A 21,282-nucleotide genomic window follows, 5' to 3' on the forward strand; every position below is an offset into this window, starting at 1 on the left:
CTGCATTTGAACCAAATCCTTTACCAGCCGTTGTTATTGTAAGACCAGAGAACGTTGCCTGGTCTGCTAATATTTACATCAATGTCGCATTTACCTGCCTGTCAACCCGTCGTCTTAATTACATGGAAACATTCAAAAAAACCCTTCTCATTCCAGGTGGTTGAAAGACGGGATCTGAAAACTAGAAAGAACCTAATTTACCGTAGGAGGAACATCTACTTTTAGGGGAAAATATGGAAACGTGTTATATCCTTATTTTTCCCCTGTGGTCACTGGATTAAAACGTAAATGACTAATTGGGCTCATATCATTGGTTTTGTGTGTAAAAATGTTGTTCAGTAGCAACCTAGGTTAACACGAGTGTTTACGGAGGAGTCAGACGGAACGATGAGAACGTTTTCGGACCTTTTCATGAGGTGAAATCATCAGAGACAACTTCAAAACGTTCCAGGACTTTCCAGAACCGGTAAAGGAGACGTAAGGCAGGAGTTCTGGAGGAAGAAAAACAGCATGAATGTCGCAGTGGGGGAAAACCACGAAGCCCCGACTGTCCCAGTTTGGCCCTGAAGTAGAAACCAGTCCAAAATTAAACCAGGTCCGCTGCATGTTTCGCTTTTTTCACACGAGGTGGCCCTCTGGTGGCTGGAATCTAAAACTACTGTATGTCACAAGCAGGTATAACCAAAACTACACAGCAACATTATGCGCTTTGTACAAATATGAAGTCACGAGAATATAACGGTAGTTAACAGTTAGTTATCATTACTCACTGTTCATGTAAAAAACAGCCAAATCTAATTCACCTGGATGAAACAGTAAAAATCTTTCTAAAGATAAAGAAAATATACAACAAAATAGTGAAAGTGAAGGGGAATCAGATCTTAATACTGGAGAGTTTTCATTCCAAACCGGATTTCATTTTGTGGCGTTCACATCGTTCGACGCGTCGAACTCCGTTCCCGGAAGGAGATCATCTCCAGACACGGACGAATAAACTGGTCACACAGCTAATAATTTTAACACATCCCCTTGTTTTCGGTGGCTTCGCCCTGACGTTGTCATCTAAAGGCCTTGAATCACGCCTCTGCTAAACTACACACTTTATGTGACGACCGACGCGCAAGCGTCGCACCTGCAATGGAATTAGCAGAAGGTGAAATACTTAGAGATGCTCCTTCACCCTGTGAACACAGGCGGCGACTGTAATAACAACTGTGTTGATTTGGATTCAGTTTTCAGTCTTTTAATGAATATCTATTTATTAGCTTTGGTCCAATGTAGCGATTGGATTTTTGTAAGTTGTAGTCTAGTTTTACAGACTCTGTAGCGACGGCAGCAGCTTTCTCGAAGTTTCAAAGTGCATCGCAGGGAAATGAACAAAGCCAGCGCCTGCCAAGGACCCCTTCCTGACCTCACTACTCGAGTCCAGTACAAGTATCTCAGAGCCGGACTGGAGTCCAGTGCTTGAGTGTTTGTACTAATTGCAAGCGACGACCTGTGGGATTCATTCAAACACGCGGTTGTTGACACTTGTACATTGAAGCAGGAAAAAAAACAAAAACAAGGTCAAGCTCTCTGTCATGTGACATGCTAGTGGTTTAATCTATTGGCTTCTCTGTCTTTATTAAAAAATATCTTTCACTGCTGGTGCATTTTCATCAATATACCTTATCTACAACGATTAGAAACACTAATATATATATATATATATATATATATATATATACACTCTATACTATGGTCTCCACCAGCAGCCGACCCACACCACACGTCTGTAGACTCAAGTTTTAGAGTCCGTTTTGAATGATCTGTGACTTGAAAACAGACCAGAGGTCTGTCGCAGAGGGGGGGTGGGGGTCTAGAGGCCAAGTCCCAGCTGACACTGGGCGGCAGGCGGGTAAACAACCACAAACAGATGCAAAATGACCTAAAATAGACGTAAAACGGCCACGGAGTGTCGTAAAACGACCCCCTTCGCTCCGCTGAGAGATTTGGGTGAACTGACCCTTTAAGCTTCCGACGCTCCGTCGGTCACGTGACGCCACCGGAACACGGGGTTTCCTCGGCGTCATGGCGGACGGTCGTTGAGCGGAGATTGAACACCGGAGGAAGGAGGTGATTTCCTCGGTGTCTGTGCCCGGCGGCCGGTGCAGCGGTCCGGGTTTGAACCGCTAAACCTCCGGAGCGAGTGGCGGCAGGAACACGAGGTGTCGTGGTTCATCCGAGCAACAGTTGGGATCAGAAACTCGGCGGGGTTTTCAGACTAAAGACTAAAAATCGACCGGTTCTCCGTGTTTTCCACCGTCTGCTGTTGTGACAGATGCTGGTCTACACTGTTTGAAACCCGTGTCAGTCTGGGAAACCTTTATTTTGTTTGTGAAAGCCACATCTAGACCACAGGAGACCAAGTCTAGATAAAAACCACTATACCCAGACCGGTTTACAACTCGTAAAAACAGTCTTTATGCTAATCCAGTCCAGATTTGACAAGTGTAGATGTAGTGTTTTTCTGATCTAGACCAGGTCCGGTCTGATCTGGATGGAAAAAGCAGTGCAGTCCCCCTTTTTCTGTTTCCACAAACATGAAGCTGGATTTTAAACCCTCTCCCTGCTGATCTGGTCCAGATTTGGCAGGACTAGGTTTTATTTTTCTTCCATAAAGGTCTCACAAGTCTGATGTAGCCACGTGGATGCACAGATTTAGATGTAACAGAAGAAGGGCGTCGCTCGTTGGGGAACTTCTCTGACTTCTCCTCCGCAGGTCGAAGACGAAGAGAAACGCCAGGCAAAGAGGAGGCACCATGGGTCCTTCGGGACAGGTGAGTAAAACGACACCTGTGGGGACGTTACCGTTAATCTGACGAGGTTCTCCTGCCTCCCGTGGCCATAACTCAGTAATGATCACCGTTGATTTAGAGCTGAACAACATGGGGAGAATGATGATGATGACGACAGCTGGAGTGGAGGGAACATTCGCTCTGCTGAATCCGCCATTCAGAGCGCGCCTGTCGTCGGTTTAATCCAGGTAGTTTCACCTGCCAGGTGACACCCTGAAGCATCAGGGCTGCTGCCATGAAGAGAAACTGTCTTCAGCTTCAGTGACCATCGAACGGGTCATTTAATGTTCAAACTTATCTCGAACCATAAGGCAACACTTCATCCTCCCGTTTACTGAAAAATTCAAAAGTCCCTCGTGAGACATCGACTGTTAATTGTTCTGATATACTTTTTTTTTTTTATAAATTGGCAAACCTTTTTTTTTCATGTTCGACTGACACACACAAAATATCTGCTCGTGCATCTGGATCCATCCTTTTTATATCAGTTTTTACTTTGAATCGATGAGAAAACACTATAAATGAATGTGTGTGTGATACATTACAGCCAGCAGGTGCGTTCCCTGAGGTGACACCGCCCTGACGCATCTTTCCACCTGTAACCTGGACTCTCTTCATGTCTCATATGATCAGTTGGTCTTTTTCCTGCTGGCTTCAGTTTTCCCAACGGGAAAAGAAACGGCGCCGGCGTTCAGGCCCTTTGTGTCTTTTTTAAACCACGGGGCTCTTTGCAGATTAGTGTCTGTTGTGGGTAAATGCGTGATTCCAAACGCCAGTGTTGTTGACTAACGCTGGTCACTCACCAGTCTGCCCACTTCTGCCCCAGTTCTCCTCACAAAAACGTTGTAGTTCATCTTCAGAGAAGACGAGCGCATTTTGAATTTAATAACACATGAATTACCTTTGCATGAACCCTTCCACCACCTGGAGACGGGCAAACGAGCCGACCAACCAGCTGCTGCAGCAGAGAGGCCGTTCTCCACTGCTGGAGACGTCATGCGTCTTAGTGCATCTCAATAGATCAAAGTCACTGGAGGAATCGAATCCTGAGATGCCCAGAGGTTCCCACCCCTACTCCTCCCTGGCTCTTTGTCCTAATGTGTCTCCGTTTTGAAGTGGACCTGAAAACTGCCTCAGAGAAACAAGTCCAGGTCGGGATCCGGTATATTTAGATGAATACTTTTGAAAGTCCGGCTTCGTCATCATTTTCCCACAATGCCAACCTTAAAGTTGGTCTTCGAGGTGTCGTCAATACCCTGTGACGGGGGACGCGCCGATACCGATTCCATTTACCCCAACCTGAAATCTGTAAGCCTCACTGTGTGGAACTCCCTGGAATCATTTTATCCATGTCAACGAGAGGACGGGGTTTGTTGTGGGACCTGGTTTTGATTCAGTTCTAGTCTTTTGATGAAAATGTAGATTACTTTTCTTCAGCGACATGTTCGTCTCAGTTTTGTCCAGCATTTCTAACTTTTATGTCTTCTAAGCATTTCGAGGCTACAGTTGTCGTCGTCTTTGTTTATAGTTACCATGGTTACAGGTGCCCTTCCCGTCTATCGCAAATTTAGAGGCAAAGACACTTGTTTACCTGCTGTCGCCGGCCACACGGTGTCCTTGTCGCTCTGCTCCGCAGTAAAACATCACACCAACTCTCGTCATGAAAAATAGGTCGTCAATAATTAATGTCATCATTGAAATTTAACACCGTTTCTGTGGCTCTAAAACTCGGCCACAGCCTGCTGAGACTGAATAAACGTAACTGATAAAACACTGACTGTTGTAACAACATTGATTTTTAATGTGTATGGGTCACGTCCGGCTGAGACCTGATCCACATCGACGTCGAGATCGATCCGGCGGATTAGATCAGTGGTTACAGGTGCAACAGACTTCAGTCACCTTGCGATTTCACGTCACATCACTTACCATCTGTCTGATTCTGTCTGTCACCATAGAAACCGAGAGGCAAAAGGAGACCCAGACCTCACCGCTGTCAGCAGTGTGACAAAGCCTTCACATCAACACAACACCTGAAAGATCATCAGAGTGTTCACACTGGAGAGAAACCGTATTACTGTGACCAATGTGGGAAAGCTTTCACTCAGCTGAGCAGCTTAAGAACTCACCAACGAATCCACAGCGGAGAGAAACCGTACCACTGCGACGAGTGTGGGAAATCTTTCACTCAGTCAAGTACGTTAAAACTCCACCTGCGCAGGCACTCTGGACAGAAACCGTACAACTGTGAGCACTGTGGGAAGAGCTTCTCTGATTCATTCTCATGTCAACAGCACAAACACGTCCACACTGGTGACAAAACTTTCCAGTGTCAACTCTGCTCCAAATCCTTCCTCACGCAGTCGAATCTGACGAGACACCAGCGTATCCACACGGGAGAGAAACTCTATCCCTGTGAGCTGTGTGGAAGGAGCTTCAGCCATTACTCTTCATACACAATCCACCAGCGGATCCACACTGGAGAGAGACCCTACCAGTGTGGCTTCTGTGACAAAACCTTCACATCATCGACCAACCACTCTGAACACCAGCGTGTCCACACGGGAGAGAAACCGTACAGCTGTGACCAGTGTGGGAAGAGTTTCAGTCATATAACGACCTGTTTGCTGCACAAACGAGTCCACACCGGGGACAAGCCGTACCGCTGTCAGCACTGCAGCAAAAGCTTCATCACGTCGTCGAACGTGGTGTGACCAGTGTAAGAAACACTTCACGTTCTCCAATCAGCTGAAGAGACACCGCTGCATCTGAGCACTCAACTGAAACGTGATGGATGAATACGGGAATCGTGTTTAGTGTGTGGAGTCATTTTAATTTACTCCTCACCATACACTCAGTGTCCACGTTATTAAGAACCTCATTACAGTGTCACGCGATCAAATGCAGCTGTTTATGATGCCTGTTACGTTCAGTTTTTGTTGACGCTGTTATACAGGTGTTCATTCAGTTCATCTGTTTTAACACTGAGGTCATCATCGTTAGTAGGGATGGTGTTGTGCTGAGCTGAGGTGTTTCTAATACTCTGCTCCCTCATGAATGTAAACATGGAGGACAAAAAAATAGAAACACCTATAACTCATAATGTAGTCCAGTACACACTGTCACCTCTGTCAACGGTGACCTCAGTAATAAACACACAGTTGAACTTACTCTTGTCTGACAACGTCAACAACAACTGATGATAAAATTCAGAAAGTTGTGAGGTTATGGCAGAGCTGTTGTACTGTTACATTAGATTGTACAGGTGTACCTAATAAAGTGGCTGCTGAGGGCATAAGAAGCATAACCCCGTTTGTTATTGGTATTACATTTAAAACAGTGCTGCACTGTTATATCAGGGATGACCCTTTATTTTGCTGGTCCTGTAATTTCCTGATAATTCATTAGAACTGTGTAATTTGGTTCTAAATATTAGAGCTGAAATGATTAGTCCACTAATCGATTACTCGCCCAACAGAAAATCGTCAGCAGTTTTAATAATCAAGTAATTGTCACTTTTTAAGAAGAAACCTGCTGTTTTCTGCTTCTCCAGTCTGAGGTTTTTCTGTTTTTCTTTGTGATTTATGATACTGAAATGAATATTTTGGGGCTTTACATTCTTGGTCGGACATAATATGCAATTTGAAGACGTCACCTTCGAACTTTTGATGGACCTTTTTTTTTTTTTTTTCATTTTCCTAGACTCAGCGATTAAGGCCCGCAACTCTCAATTAATTATTTTGTGTATAAATTGTCAGACAACAGTGAAATATGCCCATTATGGTTGTTCTGATTGACCAACAGTCCACAACCCACAGATACTGAGTTTACTGTCGGATAAAAGAGAGAAGAGCAACACGTCTTCACATTTTAGAAGCCAAAATGAGGAAATATTAGTTGTTACTGCTTGAAAATCTCACTGAAACAATTAATTAATCACCGCAAAAGTTGGCGATTACTTATCCATTGATTGTTTAGTCTAAAACGTCACAAAACATTCATATTTTGAACCAAAATTGAGGCTGTAGCTGTGAAATGTTCTTTTATTGTATTTTTCTTTAAAAATGTTGTCAAAAAAATGGGTTAGAATGTAAAGAAATTTTATTTAATCTGTCGACCTTTTATAGATTATTTCAATAGGGCGAGCTCATGATCCTTTGCTGAAAAAAATTGAAAGACGTCCCATGGCGTTCCAAAAATAGTCTATTAACTTATGTTGAAATCTTCCCCGTTGTAAACCTGTTTATATACTTTTGACTCCGTAATGTATCAAAACCCCAATAAACAGAGTTTTTAAAAAAAATGGCTTTAACTGATAATTATCACAATAGTTCAACTAGTTGATTAATTGACGAGAAGACAACACATTCAAAACACCATTGAAACATCTTACTGTGATACTCCTGAAGCTGATCCTACGTTGAGTCGTCTGCTTGAGCGTAACGTCTCTACCGAGCTGCTGTGATGCACAGGTGGACTCCATCTCTGTTGTGGGGGGGTGCAGAAGAAAAGTTCCTCTTCAAAGACATCGGCTTGGACTCTGGGAACTTGTCCTGGGATTTTTCACTATTTATTCATCGATCAATCACAAAAGTGACTGACCCATTGATTATTTTCATGCTTGATTAATCTGCGGGTTATTTTTTTATGTTAAATGTCAGAAAATACTAAAATATGACCTTTATAACGGCTCTGAGTCTTGTGTGACATCTTAAATTGCCTTTTTTGTCCAAACCAAAAGACCAAGAAATGCAACAAATCTTCACGAGAAGATGGAATCAGAAAATTTTTGGCATTTTTGCTTGGAAAAAAAAAAAGATTTAAACGATACATTGATTAACTAATCAGTTGACTAATTTTCTGCTTCAGCTCCAGATCGATTTATTGACAATGAAACAAAATGTGTTAGTGTTGCGATCGCCAGCAGGAGGCAGAAGACTGGAGCTGACTGAGGAGAGAGTGGAGAGGTTATAGTGGTAATTACAGGGTTAACAAGCGGGGTAACCACACACACACACACACACACACACACAGAGAAAACTAAATCACAGGTTTTACTCTTCACACATGTTGTGTGTCTATAAACTGAGGAATCTGTTGAGCTCACAGTAAAGCACCAATCAGGTCTCCGACAGCACTGCCCGTCAGTGTGTGTGTCTGTGCGTGTGTACCTCCGAAACAGATGTTAAGCACACAAATCACCAGACAGGTTACTGCCCCTCTCTTCCTGTTCCTCTCTTCCCTGCAGGTGATGTTGTTGCAGGTCGGAGGTGAGAAGTCGGAGGTGGAGCGTCTACACCTGCACTCTGAGCTCCTTAACGACGAGTCAGTTAATACAATGATCAATCGGTCGCTTCAGTTGAATCGAGCCACACCGCTGCCGGACCAGGGCTACAACCAAAGATTTATCATTGATTTCTTATTCTGTTTCTCTAGAAAATGACAAAAACTTTTTTAAAAATTCCAGGTTATAATTCCCCACAGATCGCGGGGACGTCTTCAAATGTCTTGTGTCGGAACCAAGAGTCCGAAACCCAAAGAGATTCTGTGACAAAGAAAAGCATCAACTCTTCACATCTGAGGAGCAGGAAACAACAAATCCTTGACATTTTTGCTTTAAAAATCACTAAAACATTGAATCAATTGTCACAATAGCTGCCAACTAATCTTCTGTTGATCGCCTGAACTGGAACGTTGTGTTTTATTCCTCAGCACATAAGAAGCACAATTGTAAATAATAAGCTGATTTATATCAGGGATGACACTTTGCTGGTCGTCTCATATCCTCAGTTATTTTCTAGGAAGTTTCCTCAGTCAATTTTATTAATTTTCTGCTGGGTAAGTAATGAATTGAACTTTTTAATATCCAACCAATTTAAGTGTTTAAGTTGTTTCTTAAGGAAAATGCTCAACATTAGTTACTTTCTGCTGCATTTCTCCATCTTCTATCACATTAAGTGGACAGTTTTGGGCTGTCGGTCAAAAAAAAACCAAAAAAAAAACCCCAAGACATTCAAAGACGTCAGGTTGAGCTCTGAGCACGTGTGATGGTTTTACTATTTTATAGACTTTTCATATTAATTGATTCATCGATAATGAAAATAACCATTTGCAGCCCTAAAATAAAGTTGTGAGCAAAAAGTAGCAAGATGTTTAGTTTTAATGAAATGTCTGACAGGATGTGATTTCACCTGTCACTCAAACAGTTGGGGCGGGACGCAGAGCTTCTGTCACTGGTGCGACGCTGATTATCACAGTTCATTACACAGTTAATACCCAACTCTTCTTCTGTTTATTCAGAAAAGTGACCTGCTGATGAGAAGAGCGAACGAAGAGGCACAGTGGTTGATTTAGATTCATAATAAGTTTATCAGTACAAATGATCCATGTCAGTATTAGGCTGAAATACATTTACAAAACCACCAAATAACCAACTCATATATGTATTAAATGTTGGTGACGATTTGACTTATCTGTTTACACACAAGAAATAAAAACATAAAATAAAAACTTTTTTACAACTTTTAGTTGTAAAGCAGCTTTTACAAACAGGAAATAAACAAATTTAAGCTCACGATCATAATATTACCACAACAATCTGTTTATTCAAAACCACTGGTCTAGTTCTTCCTGTTTCTCGACACAGATTTATGATTTTGGTGGATAGTTCTGGAGAAATCCGATTTTTCTACGATGGCCTCCATGTTTTTCCGGTTTGAAAATCTAAAGCAAAGACCGGTGAGCGGTCTGTTCGTCCCGTCGGGTGAAGTGCTTCCTGTCTTCCTTCAGTCAGTTAAATCATTTCTGAGTGTGACTCCCCAGAGATCAATGCAGCTTGTCGTCCAGACGTGTGCTGTGCATAAGTAATCTGATCGGCCCCCTAGTGGATAAACTTCATTAATCCTCCAGATACGCACAACGCCGCCGTCTACATGAACCTGTTGGTGAAAAGCTCATTTATCCTGAGCTTTATTTGTGTCTGAGTGAGAGCGAGAGCTGCCAGTCATCTGTTTTACAGTTTAGTCGAAAAGGAAAGAGTATAAAGAGCAACGCTCGTCGGCCATGTTGCATCACACAAACAGGTACAGTAGCTGGGAGGCGTCGTTGTGGGGAGAAAATGCTGCTTTTTCTGCTGCCATTAAGACGACCGGACCGAAGAGCAATCATTAAAAAAAAAAGAAAAAAGCAAATCAATGTCAAAGTCTCACCTGCTTGAAAATGAGGGGAAAAAATACTCAAGTTAAAAAATAAAAACCCTCTTGGAATATCTAACATGGGAACAAAGTTCAGTTTGACTCTGTTGAGTTTTAACCTGCCGCTTGACTTTCATCTGCACAGCAAACGGCGAAGGTCGTCTTTTGACTCTGACTGATGGTTTCCCAGTCAGAGATCACAGGATCTTCAGCCCCTGTCATTCTGCTGTTTATATTTAGTCTGCGGGGCGTTAAAGTGAAGCTCTGCCGCTGCTGCTGCTCCAACACAAACCACATCAAGAAAACAACCAAAAACATCTTTTCTAAAAGTTTCTCAGAAAGAGATGGAGTCTGAATAATACGGCAGAAATGGTTTAACAGCTACGTGAGGTTACAGGATTCAAAGTCAATGGGCTATGACACGAAAAAGAGCAGCACGGTCCTTTAACTCGCACAAACCGACGACCGCTCAGTGTCCTTGTATCGCAGTGATGTCATCGACACGCCCCCTGTCTCAGTGTGACATCATCTACAGCGATCTGACCACGACGCCCCCACCTCCGCTCGGCCTTCAACAACACACACACACACACACACACACACCTGTCACCACCAACGACGACGCTGACGCTTCACACAAAACTCAACATTTACTCGTGTGTGTCTCTCACCCTGTCCAGAGAGTGTGTCGTCAAGGTAACCTGCGTGTGTCTCCAACCGTGTCCACCTGTCCTGCTCCAGAGGGCGGGGCTATACCTGCAACAGCCAATCAGGAGCAAGATTTCACACAGGTGATTCCAACTCAAGCTATTTTATTAATTAGAGAAGAGACTTAACTGTTTTTTCTTTTTTTACAGTGACGTCTGGTACCTTTGGCCGTGTCCCTTTTTCCTGACGAAAAGCTGCAGCACGCCCACATGATGCCCTGTCAGCCAATGGGAGAAGGAGAAACACAGGTCGCGGAGGCTCCAGGGTGGGACGATTTGAACGGCCAATCGGGCGCCGCGGATGCTCCTTTGTCCCGCCTTTAGCTCTGGGACAGACAGGTATCGCCCACCTGAGGCAAAGTTAATCAAGATTATAGTTAAAATTCTGTTTTTTGTGTTAATACCATCATTAGAGCTGAAACTAACTACTTTTTTAGTTTAGTTTGGTCTATTCCATATCGGAACTCTGTCAAAAAATGTCAAGAAAACCAAAGAAACTTAGTTAACAACACAGCTGGTACCAGATGATATTTGGCATTTGTATAAATTCTGCACAAGAAGACGAGCAAATACCAGAGATAATTGGCATGTACGCTGCAGTGACGCCACATGACCTCATAAATAGTTTTATGGTCAGAAACCCAACTTGAATTTTTTCAGATTTTATTAATTTTTGTGTTCTCTGTCTTAAAGGTCGTAGCCCAAAGCCTTGAAAAACAAAATCAAGTGTCTGCTGTACAGTGAATTTTCCTGTGTTCATACTTGTTTTCGGGAATTTTCATATGTTAGAGCTCAAACTCGTAGTTGATTAATCGATAAATCAATTGGCAAAAATATCAATATGCAACTATTTTGATAAATAATAATAATAATTGATAAAAGTAATTTTTCAAGCAAAAAATGCCAAAAAATCATGAGTTCCCGCTCTTCTTGCTTTTCTCTGTTTTGAATCACAAAACGGTCATTTTGGACAGTACAGGATATTTGAAGTCGACACATTGGAGTCTGAGAAATTACGTCTCATGACTAATTTTTTCATAGTTTCTCTCCTGGACATTGTGTCGGGTGTTTCCAGTTTTTTGTCCTCCCTATTTACACACACGAAGCGGTCAGAATATTAGAAACAGGCAGTCCAGCACAGCACCGTCACTAACTACAAGCTCAAAGCTAAAACATGTAATTAACTATATATTTGAGCTTTGAACTAACAAAGTGGGAACCACTTCATGTTAAGGCCCCATATTTAGCAAGTATATGCACTATATAACAGACTTTTAATAAGTATTTATCAGCGTCTCTGTTAACAGCTCTAACTCCTCCTGTGGACACACGTCAGTGGAGGCTGCTGGAGGAACAGACGATGAACGACAAATATATGATTAGTATTTTATCATCAAAACCGTTATACGTCATATATTATTAATATATTGATCATGTATTAATCACTGAAACAGGATATATCGTGTACTGTATGAGACATGTTTGTTTATTACCTGCAGGGTTGTGAGAAGTTTCCCAGTGTAGATCTCCCTCTCTGTCTGACAACCAATCACACACTCCGTGATCGAAGGTACAGTGGAGCACACCAGCCTCTACAACACCAACACACACACACACACACACACACACACACACAGCTGTTTAAATGTCGATAACAAACGCAAGCCTCACAAAGCAGGATTAGTGGGTTTAAATCTGGAGCTGAACTGAAACTCCCCCGGGATGTTTACCAACTGACCATTACCTTCCTTTTTTCTTCCACACACGTCTGTAACAGCCGTTGGATTGTTTCCAGTCTGTCTGATCACCTGACTGCACCGTGCTCCCGGATGGCAGATATTTATTATTAACGGTGGAAATGATGGACAAAACTACCAAAATAAGAGCCAATGATAAAACCAGGTCCAGCTGCTGTTGACTACGTAAAGGTTTGGGTCTTTTTTTTTTTTTCCCAAATAATACACGGCGTCAGGTAAGACGGACACTTTCACATTTTCAGGCCCGTGAAGATCACCAAAACGAACACACACTTACCAGGATCATCTCTGGCATCCTCGGCGGTGATTCCCAGGTCGATATCAAACTCCCACACATGGCTGTGGTCGGGATGTCGAGGAACTGCAACACACACACCCGTACAAATATATTTTTAAAATAACGACAATTAAGGCTGCAATGATTATTTAATTATTGATTTGCTCTATTTATCGTTTACTCTTTCGGTCTATAAAGTGTTCTCTAGTGCTCCCAAAGCTTCAGCTGACATATTTAAACTGCTTGTTTTGTCTGATTAAAAATATTCAGTTCATCCTAGATGAGAATAAACAAAACAGATATTCACATTTGAGAAGCAAGAAATGGAGATTTTTGACATTAACGATCAATTAATCGACTAATCGTTGTAGTCCTAGTTTATGTGTGTGTGTGTGTGTGTGTGTGTGTGTGTGTGTGTGTGTGTGTGTGTGTGTGTGTGTGTGTGTGTGCACGTCCTCACTGTGCACGTCTCCTCTCTGTTTGTGTGTGATGTCCTTGTTCACCCTGTTGTTCAATGTGGTCGTTACCACGGAGATGGTGGTGGGAAGTGACGTGGTTGTCGGGGCAACCGTGGTGACTGTTGTGTCCACTGTAGTAGTAGTAATAGTGGTAGGTGTTGTTGGAGTTGTAGTAGGCAGATGGGTAGATGTAGATGTAGTCGTGGTAGCAGCTGTTGTTGTACTTGGAGTAGTAGTAGCAGAAGAAGTAGTGGCAGGAGATATACTTGAAATAGTTGTAGTAGCAGTAGTGGAAGGAGTAGTAATAGTAGTAGTAGTAGCAGTAGCAGTAGCAGCAGGTATTAGAGTGGTTGGTTTGGTGGTAGTGGCAGTTGTAGAAGTAGCTGGGGTAGTTGCTGCTATGGTAGAGGTTGTTGTGGTGGTTGGATGAGTGGTAGTAGTAGCAGTAGTAGTAGTGGTAGTAGCAGTAGCAGTAGTAGTAGTAGCAGTAGCAGTAGAAGTAGCAGTAGCAGCAGTAGTAGTAGCAGTAGTAGCAGCAGTAGTAGTAGTAGCAGCAGTAGTAGGAGTAGTAGCAGCAGTAGTAGGAGTAGTAGCAGCAGTAGTAGTAGTAGTAGCAGTAGTAGTAGTAGCAGCAGTAGTAGTAGTAGTAGCAGTAGCAGCAGTAGAAGTAGCAGTAGCAGTAGAGGCAATAGTAGTAGTAAGAGGAGGAGTAGCAGCAGTGGTGGTGGTGGGAGTTGTAGTTCTTGGTCTTTGTGGCTCCAGAGTGACTTTGTAGACAGCTGAAAGAAAACAGACTAACTCAGGACACGAAGCCTGAACTTTGTCACTGACTTAATGTTTCTATTAAAATCTCAGATGTTTTATTTTTGTGAATATTTTTGCCTTTTATTAGACAGGAAGTAGAGTAGAGTGAAAGTATAAATGGACTAACACATTGTTGATTTTGCTCTTTACATTAGATTTTTGTCCCCAAATTGTTGCCCTTCAGATTGTAAATAGTACTGCCCTACAAAGGACTACAAATGACAAACTACAGAAAAAGTGAAGAGTTTGAAGTGTGAAGGCTGTTTAGCTAAAGTGTGATTGCTACTACAGCTGTGAAGCCTTACTTTTATGCTCTTTTTAGGATGAGGATTGACAGTTAAAACACACACAAAAAAAAAGATACTGTTCTCTTTGTTTGGGCTAGTTCATCTGTTTTATCTTTTCTCCATTATGATTTAGTTGCTGCCTTTTTTATGTAGTATACCAACCTCCATTACAAACTAAGATGTTGGAGCATTTCAAATTAATTTCTAGTCACAAGAAACGGGTCAGAAGGTGGTGGAGTGTTGCCCCTGCAGTTTGGTTACTGCTGATTTTACATGCTTGTTGTTTTTTGTAGAAGTTAAAACATTTCTTTATGAAATAAAACAGATGTCAAAAAGTCAGACTGTGGGCTTAACTCAGTTTTGACCAAATATGCAGTTACTGCGTTTTGGTTTTGTGGGGCAGAGCGGAGATGACGGGAAGATTAACAGCTACCAAAGGTGCCTTGAAACGAGGACAATGCAGTTACACGGTCAGCATCTTAAACCCAGGACACCGATATTTAGTGAAATTCATGATGCAAAATTGATGAATTGACAAAATAACAGTTTTACAAATGTCCAAATATTTTCCAGGTGACATCCCTTTAGTTTGTACTTTTTGAACGATCTCTCTTCGGATTATGACCTACACAACATCCTGTTTTATCAGCTTGATAATGAAGTAAGACACCATCAACATGACATTTCAGTGGAGTTTGTAGAGGTTGTGACTTGGGCTCAGACTCCGGAGACGTGTTAAATGTTTGAGACGAGGAGGCGTTGTTACCTTTGCAGCTGCCTCCTTTACACCTGCACTTTGGAGAGGATGGATTGAGAGAGCAGAACGGCCGAGTGTCCTTATCTGGTAACAGAAATAAAGTTATTATACTTGTTTGCTGCTTAATGAAATCATTACTTATTGGTTGGAGGTTGGAAACCAGCTCTTGGCATCAGAGAACAGTTTTAAGAAGAAGAAGCACAATCGCAGCCAGAAGTTTCCGAGGGGGACCTGATTTGTCTCTCTGACAATGGTTAAATGGAAACTAGTTGTGACTCGGTGACAGTTTGGATTTTTATCCGACAAGTTAGACGTGAAAATCCAACCTCTCCAAGATTTAAACACAGCTGTGGAAACTGGCTTCAAATGAACTCTGATGAACATCAGAGTGCTTTGAAACCTGAACAGGTAACATCATCGACGCCGGGTGACGTGTAGTGACTTCAGTTCAAATATCTATGCTTTCTATTCCATAACAATAACATGATAAACTCATTTCTAAAAACTTCTGACGAGCTGATGTTTTCGGGGAAAAAAAGATGTTGATCCAACAAAAGCAATGTGTTACTTTAAACTGCATCATTTTACACAAATATGATACAAGAAGTCAAAACTAACACAAAATCTGAACCGTTTAAGGGCAGATTAATACAAACACTTGCAGCCTCACCGATGCAGATGTACCGTCCATTGATGTACGTGAGTTTGAAGCCGAGATGACATTTACACAGGAAGCTCCCAAACGTGTTCACACACTTCCTGCGATGAGGACACACACCGCGGCCCGACGCACACTCATTGATGTCTGCAGAGAAAGAGAGAGAGGTGGAGGATAAACTACGCCTCAGCCAGTGTTTCCTTATACAGGAGAACTGACTGACCGACACAGGTGCGTCTGTCTGGTCCCAGCCGTAACCCTGGCGACGGACAGGTGCATTGGACCACCCCCTTGGATACCTCACAGCCGTACTGACAGTTGGCATGGTAACAGGTTTGAGCATCTGTAAGCACACAAACACATCAATGCAAAACATTAATAAAAACCTGAAATACTTCAGTGGAATGAGTTTACGATCAGTTTTGAATTGAACTTTGACCATTTCCACATCACACATTCTAACCCAAAGATTTTTCTTGAAAATGTTACTGGAAATCCTTAAATTTCCAAAGATTGTGAACCTGTCAGGCTGATGTTGGTGCACTTCGTTTAAAAGGATGCACAAGACATCTTGAATATTTCCAAGTGATGGAAATGTGCAGCCATAACAGAAAAACACAGTCTTGAGCCTTGCTTTAAATATTTCACTCAGTGCTTCAGTGAAATTGGGAAATTGTCCTTTAACAGATAAAAAAAGGGGGATAACTTGGTAAAAAGGTCCAGGTTTACAAAGTGTGTTGGCTTTCCATGAGCAAACACAACAAATGCATTTCCACTGATGATTCTACTTTTCTCTGATCATTTCTTTTACAGGTGTATGTTGTGAATATTAGCACAAAATCCTTGTATGAAATTTTAACTAAAAACAAAACAACTTTGGAATAAATCCCCTAGATTTGATTAATGCTTTATTATTTCTATTTATATGAATCTGCTGTTACAACTGGAGCCTCAAATTAACTTCACATGTAGTTGAAATCACGTTGGGAAGGGGACAAGAGAGAACAATTAAAGTAACTTATCCTTTAAATTTCTCTTTTCCTGGCATCTCGTGGTGCCATCTTACTAAAAGTTACATGATAAGTCTGGAGATTTTCTTCTATCCCTCCTCTTTCTGTGGCTCTCAGCTCTGAGCCCATTGGTTCCTACTGAAGATGGAAATCTCTAAAAACACCTCACTAATATATAGTTTCATTTTGTCCTTTTAAATTTCCTAAAACAGCTGCTCACTATCGTTTTGGTTTTTTTTTTAAATCAGACAAAGGAGGAAATAGAGCATGTGTCGGGGACTATTTTCAGCGGTGGATTAATCCACATCTGGTGCTGTAGGGAGTATTTGTGTCAGCGGGACGGTGTGTGTGTGTGTGTGTGTGTGTGGGACTGAGTCTAAATAAACCACAGAGCGTATGTTGATGGTGATGAAGGCACATGTCACCCAGTGCTACCGTGTGACTCACTGTGAGGCTCACAGGAGCCAGAGATATGGGGCTGTGATACACACACGAAACTTGTGTTTTCTGGGAAGAACATATTTATATTTCAATGTAGGGGATCGAAAAAAAAGTTCTGTATTGTTTTGGTGTCGGTACAAAACTCAGAGGTTCCATATTGGCAATAGTATCAAAACATTTCAAACAGTACCGGCCCTGACCTGTGGAAGGTGAAAAGGAAAGGCAGAAGCCTCACACAAGGAAAACTAAGTGATAATCAGAGAGTCCTCTCTGACTGATAGACAGCGCTACGTGATGGCTGACTGTCCACTTATGTGTGTGTGGCAACTCACTCCTGCAGCTGCCGTCCGGCTGCAGTGTGTATCCGTCCAAACAGTAACACTTGTAGCTGCCCAGTGTGTTCATGCAGCGATGCTTACAGGGCCGAGGCTTCAGACCACACTCATTCAGATCTGAAACCCAAACACACACACACACACACACACAACAGACGTGGGAGAGGGCAGGTAATCAAACATTAAACTGAGAACAGTCTTTCGCTCTGTTTTCACTCTTCTTGTCAACTTGTGGGATTAACCTTTGACTCTCAACGCTGTTAGTCACGAAGAGCATTTTGTGTGTGTGTGTGTGTGTGTCTGTGTGTGTGTGTGTGTGTAGTGTTAGATTACAGAGTTTGTGTATGAAGCCCCAGTATGAAGCCAGATGTTGCTTTATAGTCAGGATATGACTCATAATGTAGCCTCTAATCAGTAGATTAACACTGTGGGTGTAGGTGGGTGGAGTTCGCCTGCATGTGTGCATTCATCTAAGTTTACAAACAGTGGTATATGTGTGTGTGTGTGTGTGTGGGGGGGGTCTTCAGGTAAAACACGCCTTCGCAGGTCAAACAAGCATGAAAGGAATGTGTCTCTCTCGCTTTTTTTTTGTCAAAGCCATGATGAGAAATCAAATCTCTGTGAAACTACAGGGAAAAAACACACACACACACACAGTTACCTTGGTTACAGGCCTTGCCGGTATATCCAGGGTGACATTTGCATCTGTCTGGTTCGACACACTCTCCATGTTTACAGCCCTGCTGACAGTGAGCTACACACACACACACACACACACACACACACACACACACACACACACACACACACACACACACACACACACACACGGGTTGTTAATATACATTTTAGGGAGTAAATCAGCTGTATAAACAAGTGCTTGACTGACTGAAGATCAGTTCTCAGTCCTGCATCAACATCTGAAAAAAAAAAGCATTTAAGTTATTTAAGTTATACTTTATTGTCCCCACAGAGGAATTTGTCAAAATGCACAGCCCTCACTTTGTCCAGAAACTTATTCAGAAGTTCATCTTTAGCTACTATGAGGCTTCAGCAGTCTGAGTTAATCAAATCAAGCCTTTACAGTATACATTTCCCTCTGTGTGTGTCTCTGGTGAGCTGCAGTGGAAGGGCGGTAACAAAAAGAGAGATTGTTTTAAAAACTGAAGCTTCACATCAGCTTTAGACATTTGAAAGAAGGACGACCCTGGTTTCTGTCCCCCATCGCTTACATTGGAATCAAATCAGGATGTGACCATTTAACATCTTTTAACAATAATTCCTAGCAATGTAATTCTCATTTAATGGGACCTGAACCCATGCGTGGATTACTTAACGGGCCCGGGGGCCTCGGCCTCTGTATGAAGTGACTCTTATCTATTTACTGTTTGAAAGTCACGTAGCTCAGTTACGAGACGAACGGTGCAACTGGGTAGAGGAGGGTGGGGGGGGGGCTTTTACTTGTCTGTGCCCAGGGGCTCATTGTCTCATAGTCCATCCATGACTAGACCCAGATAAGTGACAGAAAACGTACAGATGGTTTAACCAGTTAAACAAATAATGAATTTGTTAATTAAAGGTGTTTGTCCAGATACCTGCCCTGCAGATACCTTGTAATTCACAGTGCGTGAACGCCAGACAAAGATATGAACGGTGTTGATGACTTGTCATTAACATGTTTTTTGCACTGGTAACAGGTCGCTGTAATGAAACGTGTCGATTCAGCGCGTTTCATTCTAAAGGTGTAAAAATTAGACTTAAGCGCAGTGGTATCTACCACCACATTGGTCTAGATCTCACCGTCACCAGGTTTCAGTGGAACTAATTTCTGTTTCTGAAGAAACAGTCCCTGGAGAGACTGTCTCCAGTGTGTTCTGTGGATTATCCAGAGGAGCGGGGACACTGTTTCCAGAAAGACATGTTGCTGTTGGATTTTTAAAATGTTTGTGGCGCTCACAGCATTGAGCAGCACTACATCACGACCACCTCCGCCCTGCCGGAGAGGAGGCAGACAGACATGTCAAAGCCTGGAGGGGTAAAACCAGGACAATCTGCATGGACAGACACCACGAGAGGGGAATTAGACATAAAGTGAAACTAATGGCTGCCCGGTAGGAAGGAGGTCAATCTAGAATCTGAAGGGACGATCAGGGAGGGAAGGTAAAACCACCAGTACGGTCTGTTCAAGCTGATGCGATAACTTCTCAGGATGTAAATGTCTGTGTTTGCGTCCTCACGCTGACAGCGTCCTCGATCCATCTGTCTCCAGCCCCAGCAACACTCCACGCCGTTGCCATAGCGACAGAGGCCGTCGGACAACAGCGCCCGGTCCGCCCACCTGCAACACACAATTACACAAATATACTCTATAGTCACGTTCTCTGTAAACACTTCAGACGTCTATAGACGTCCTTCTGCCGCTGCTCGCATCATGTGATCCTCTGGGCGGCTAGAGTTTAAAAACAAGAGCAGCAACTTAAGTTAATTCTCTCTGGACACCAACCATACAGAAATAACAGCGGGGGCGAAATCTAACCTCGTGTAAAAAACCTGCACACTTTTCAGAGTCACAATTTCTCCGCGGCTGCAGGAAAACGTGCGGCAGAAGCACCGGCTGTTTAGTTTATGTCGGCCGTGCTAGTTTAGACTGGCTGAAGTGCGTCTATACGTTCTCGACGTCTCCTGTTTCCACGTGCCTGTCTGAACATGAATTATATCAGTGGGAGAGGACGAGAGGGTAGGATACCTGTCCTTTTTCCACTCCCTCGCATACTTTCCCTCTTTCCCGTCACGCTCTCTGCCACTTCTGTCGTTATTCCTTCTTTGCTATTTTCTCTTACATTTACTTCACTTTATAATTCTGCACACACCCTGGATTTTCCCTTTTCCTGTCTTCAGATAAATTTCGGTTTCCATTTCAAGGCAATTTCTTTATGAATGAATGCATACGAAGTATTGCTCCGACTCACCCTTTTTGTCTTTTACTCTGATTAAATTCGGTTTGATAACACAACTATCACTGAGCTTTATCTGCTCACGTCTAATCTGCTTGAATCTTCTGGTCGTAATTGGCCATTTATGCAGCAGTCGGCCTCTGAGCCACAATCAGCATCAGATTAATGAGTCCAATGTAAAACGTAATCAGCTTAACAGCAGTTAGAAGTGAAAAGGAGTGAGGGAAAATCTAAAGAGGTCAAGTATATACAATAGATGCAAAAAGCACAAAGAAGGTGGAGGTAAAAATCACTTTCTAGAATCACAAACATACCAATGAATAGTGGATGTTTATAGGTCTGTTGGTAGGTGTAACCTTTTCTGTGTCCCTTAACAGGACCAGACATAAAATGTGTTATCGTTGTTGGTAGAATATTAAGGAAAACTAGTTTAAGAGGCAATAAAGCAAGTTAACGACACAATTACAGCTACAGGAAAACATTTTTTAAAAGTGTAGAAAATGACTGTTCATTCAACAGACGCTCTGTTGAAATCCTTGTATCCTTTCATTCAGAAATGGTCAAATACAGAGATAGATTCCTGACCTCTCATGATCCAGGACCTGGCCCTGGCTCCGTATACAGAACCAGGATACCAGAACCAGGCTGACCCGGGTCAGCATCTTCTTCACAAACAGAGCCACGATCCAGGTTGGTGCAACTAACTAGCCCGCTCTGGTCCCGGTCCGGTCCGGTCTGGGACGGAAAAAAAACACAACCCAAAAACAAAGAGAAAACTAATGTCCACCTTCGGCAGCGGTTTGAACC

General features: G+C 42.6%; 2 protein-coding genes across 2 annotated transcripts; one reads left to right on the forward strand and one right to left on the reverse strand.

Annotated features, from left to right (window-relative positions):
- Positions 1-2,050: 2,050 nt before the first annotated feature.
- LOC120797743 (zinc finger protein 79-like) lies at positions 2,051-5,551 on the forward strand. Its single transcript, XM_040141589.1, has 2 exons — positions 2,051-2,819; positions 4,796-5,551. Exons 1-2 carry the CDS (start codon positions 2,802-2,804, stop codon positions 5,549-5,551), a joined length of 774 nt encoding a protein of 257 aa, XP_039997523.1. The 5' UTR covers positions 2,051-2,801.
- Positions 5,552-9,301: 3,750 nt separating this feature from the next.
- Positions 9,302-21,240, reverse strand: LOC120797251 (nephronectin). The gene is made up of 14 exons (XM_040140754.1): positions 21,061-21,240; positions 19,759-19,859; positions 18,183-18,275; positions 17,519-17,638; positions 15,959-16,078; positions 15,748-15,882; positions 15,087-15,161; positions 13,496-14,008; positions 13,232-13,348; positions 12,772-12,855; positions 12,231-12,329; positions 10,901-11,087; positions 10,702-10,786; positions 9,302-10,611 (listed from the first exon to the last, which is right to left on the reverse strand). Exons 1-14 carry the CDS (start codon positions 21,135-21,137, stop codon positions 10,525-10,527), a joined length of 1,893 nt encoding a protein of 630 aa, XP_039996688.1. The 5' UTR covers positions 21,138-21,240; the 3' UTR covers positions 9,302-10,524.
- Between the last annotated feature and the right edge of the window lie 42 nt (positions 21,241-21,282).

This window comes from Xiphias gladius, chromosome 12 (genome assembly GCF_016859285.1).
Source record: "Xiphias gladius isolate SHS-SW01 ecotype Sanya breed wild chromosome 12, ASM1685928v1, whole genome shotgun sequence".
NCBI lineage: Eukaryota > Metazoa > Chordata > Actinopteri > Istiophoriformes > Xiphiidae > Xiphias > Xiphias gladius.

Excerpts from the sequence above, each read along its gene's own strand:
- LOC120797251 (XM_040140754.1), bottom strand. The coding sequence starts at position 21,137 with ATGCTGACCCGGGTCAGCCTGGTTCTGGTATCCTGGTTCTGTATACGG. Across the intron at positions 13,349-13,495 it reads TGCTACTACAACTATTTCAA|TCACCACGGTTGCCCCGACA; the intron begins GTATATCTCCTG and ends TGGACACAACAG. Across the intron at positions 11,088-12,230 it reads AACTTCTCACAACCCTGCAG|GTGGGCGATACCTGTCTGTC; the intron begins GTAATAAACAAA and ends ACTTTGCCTCAG.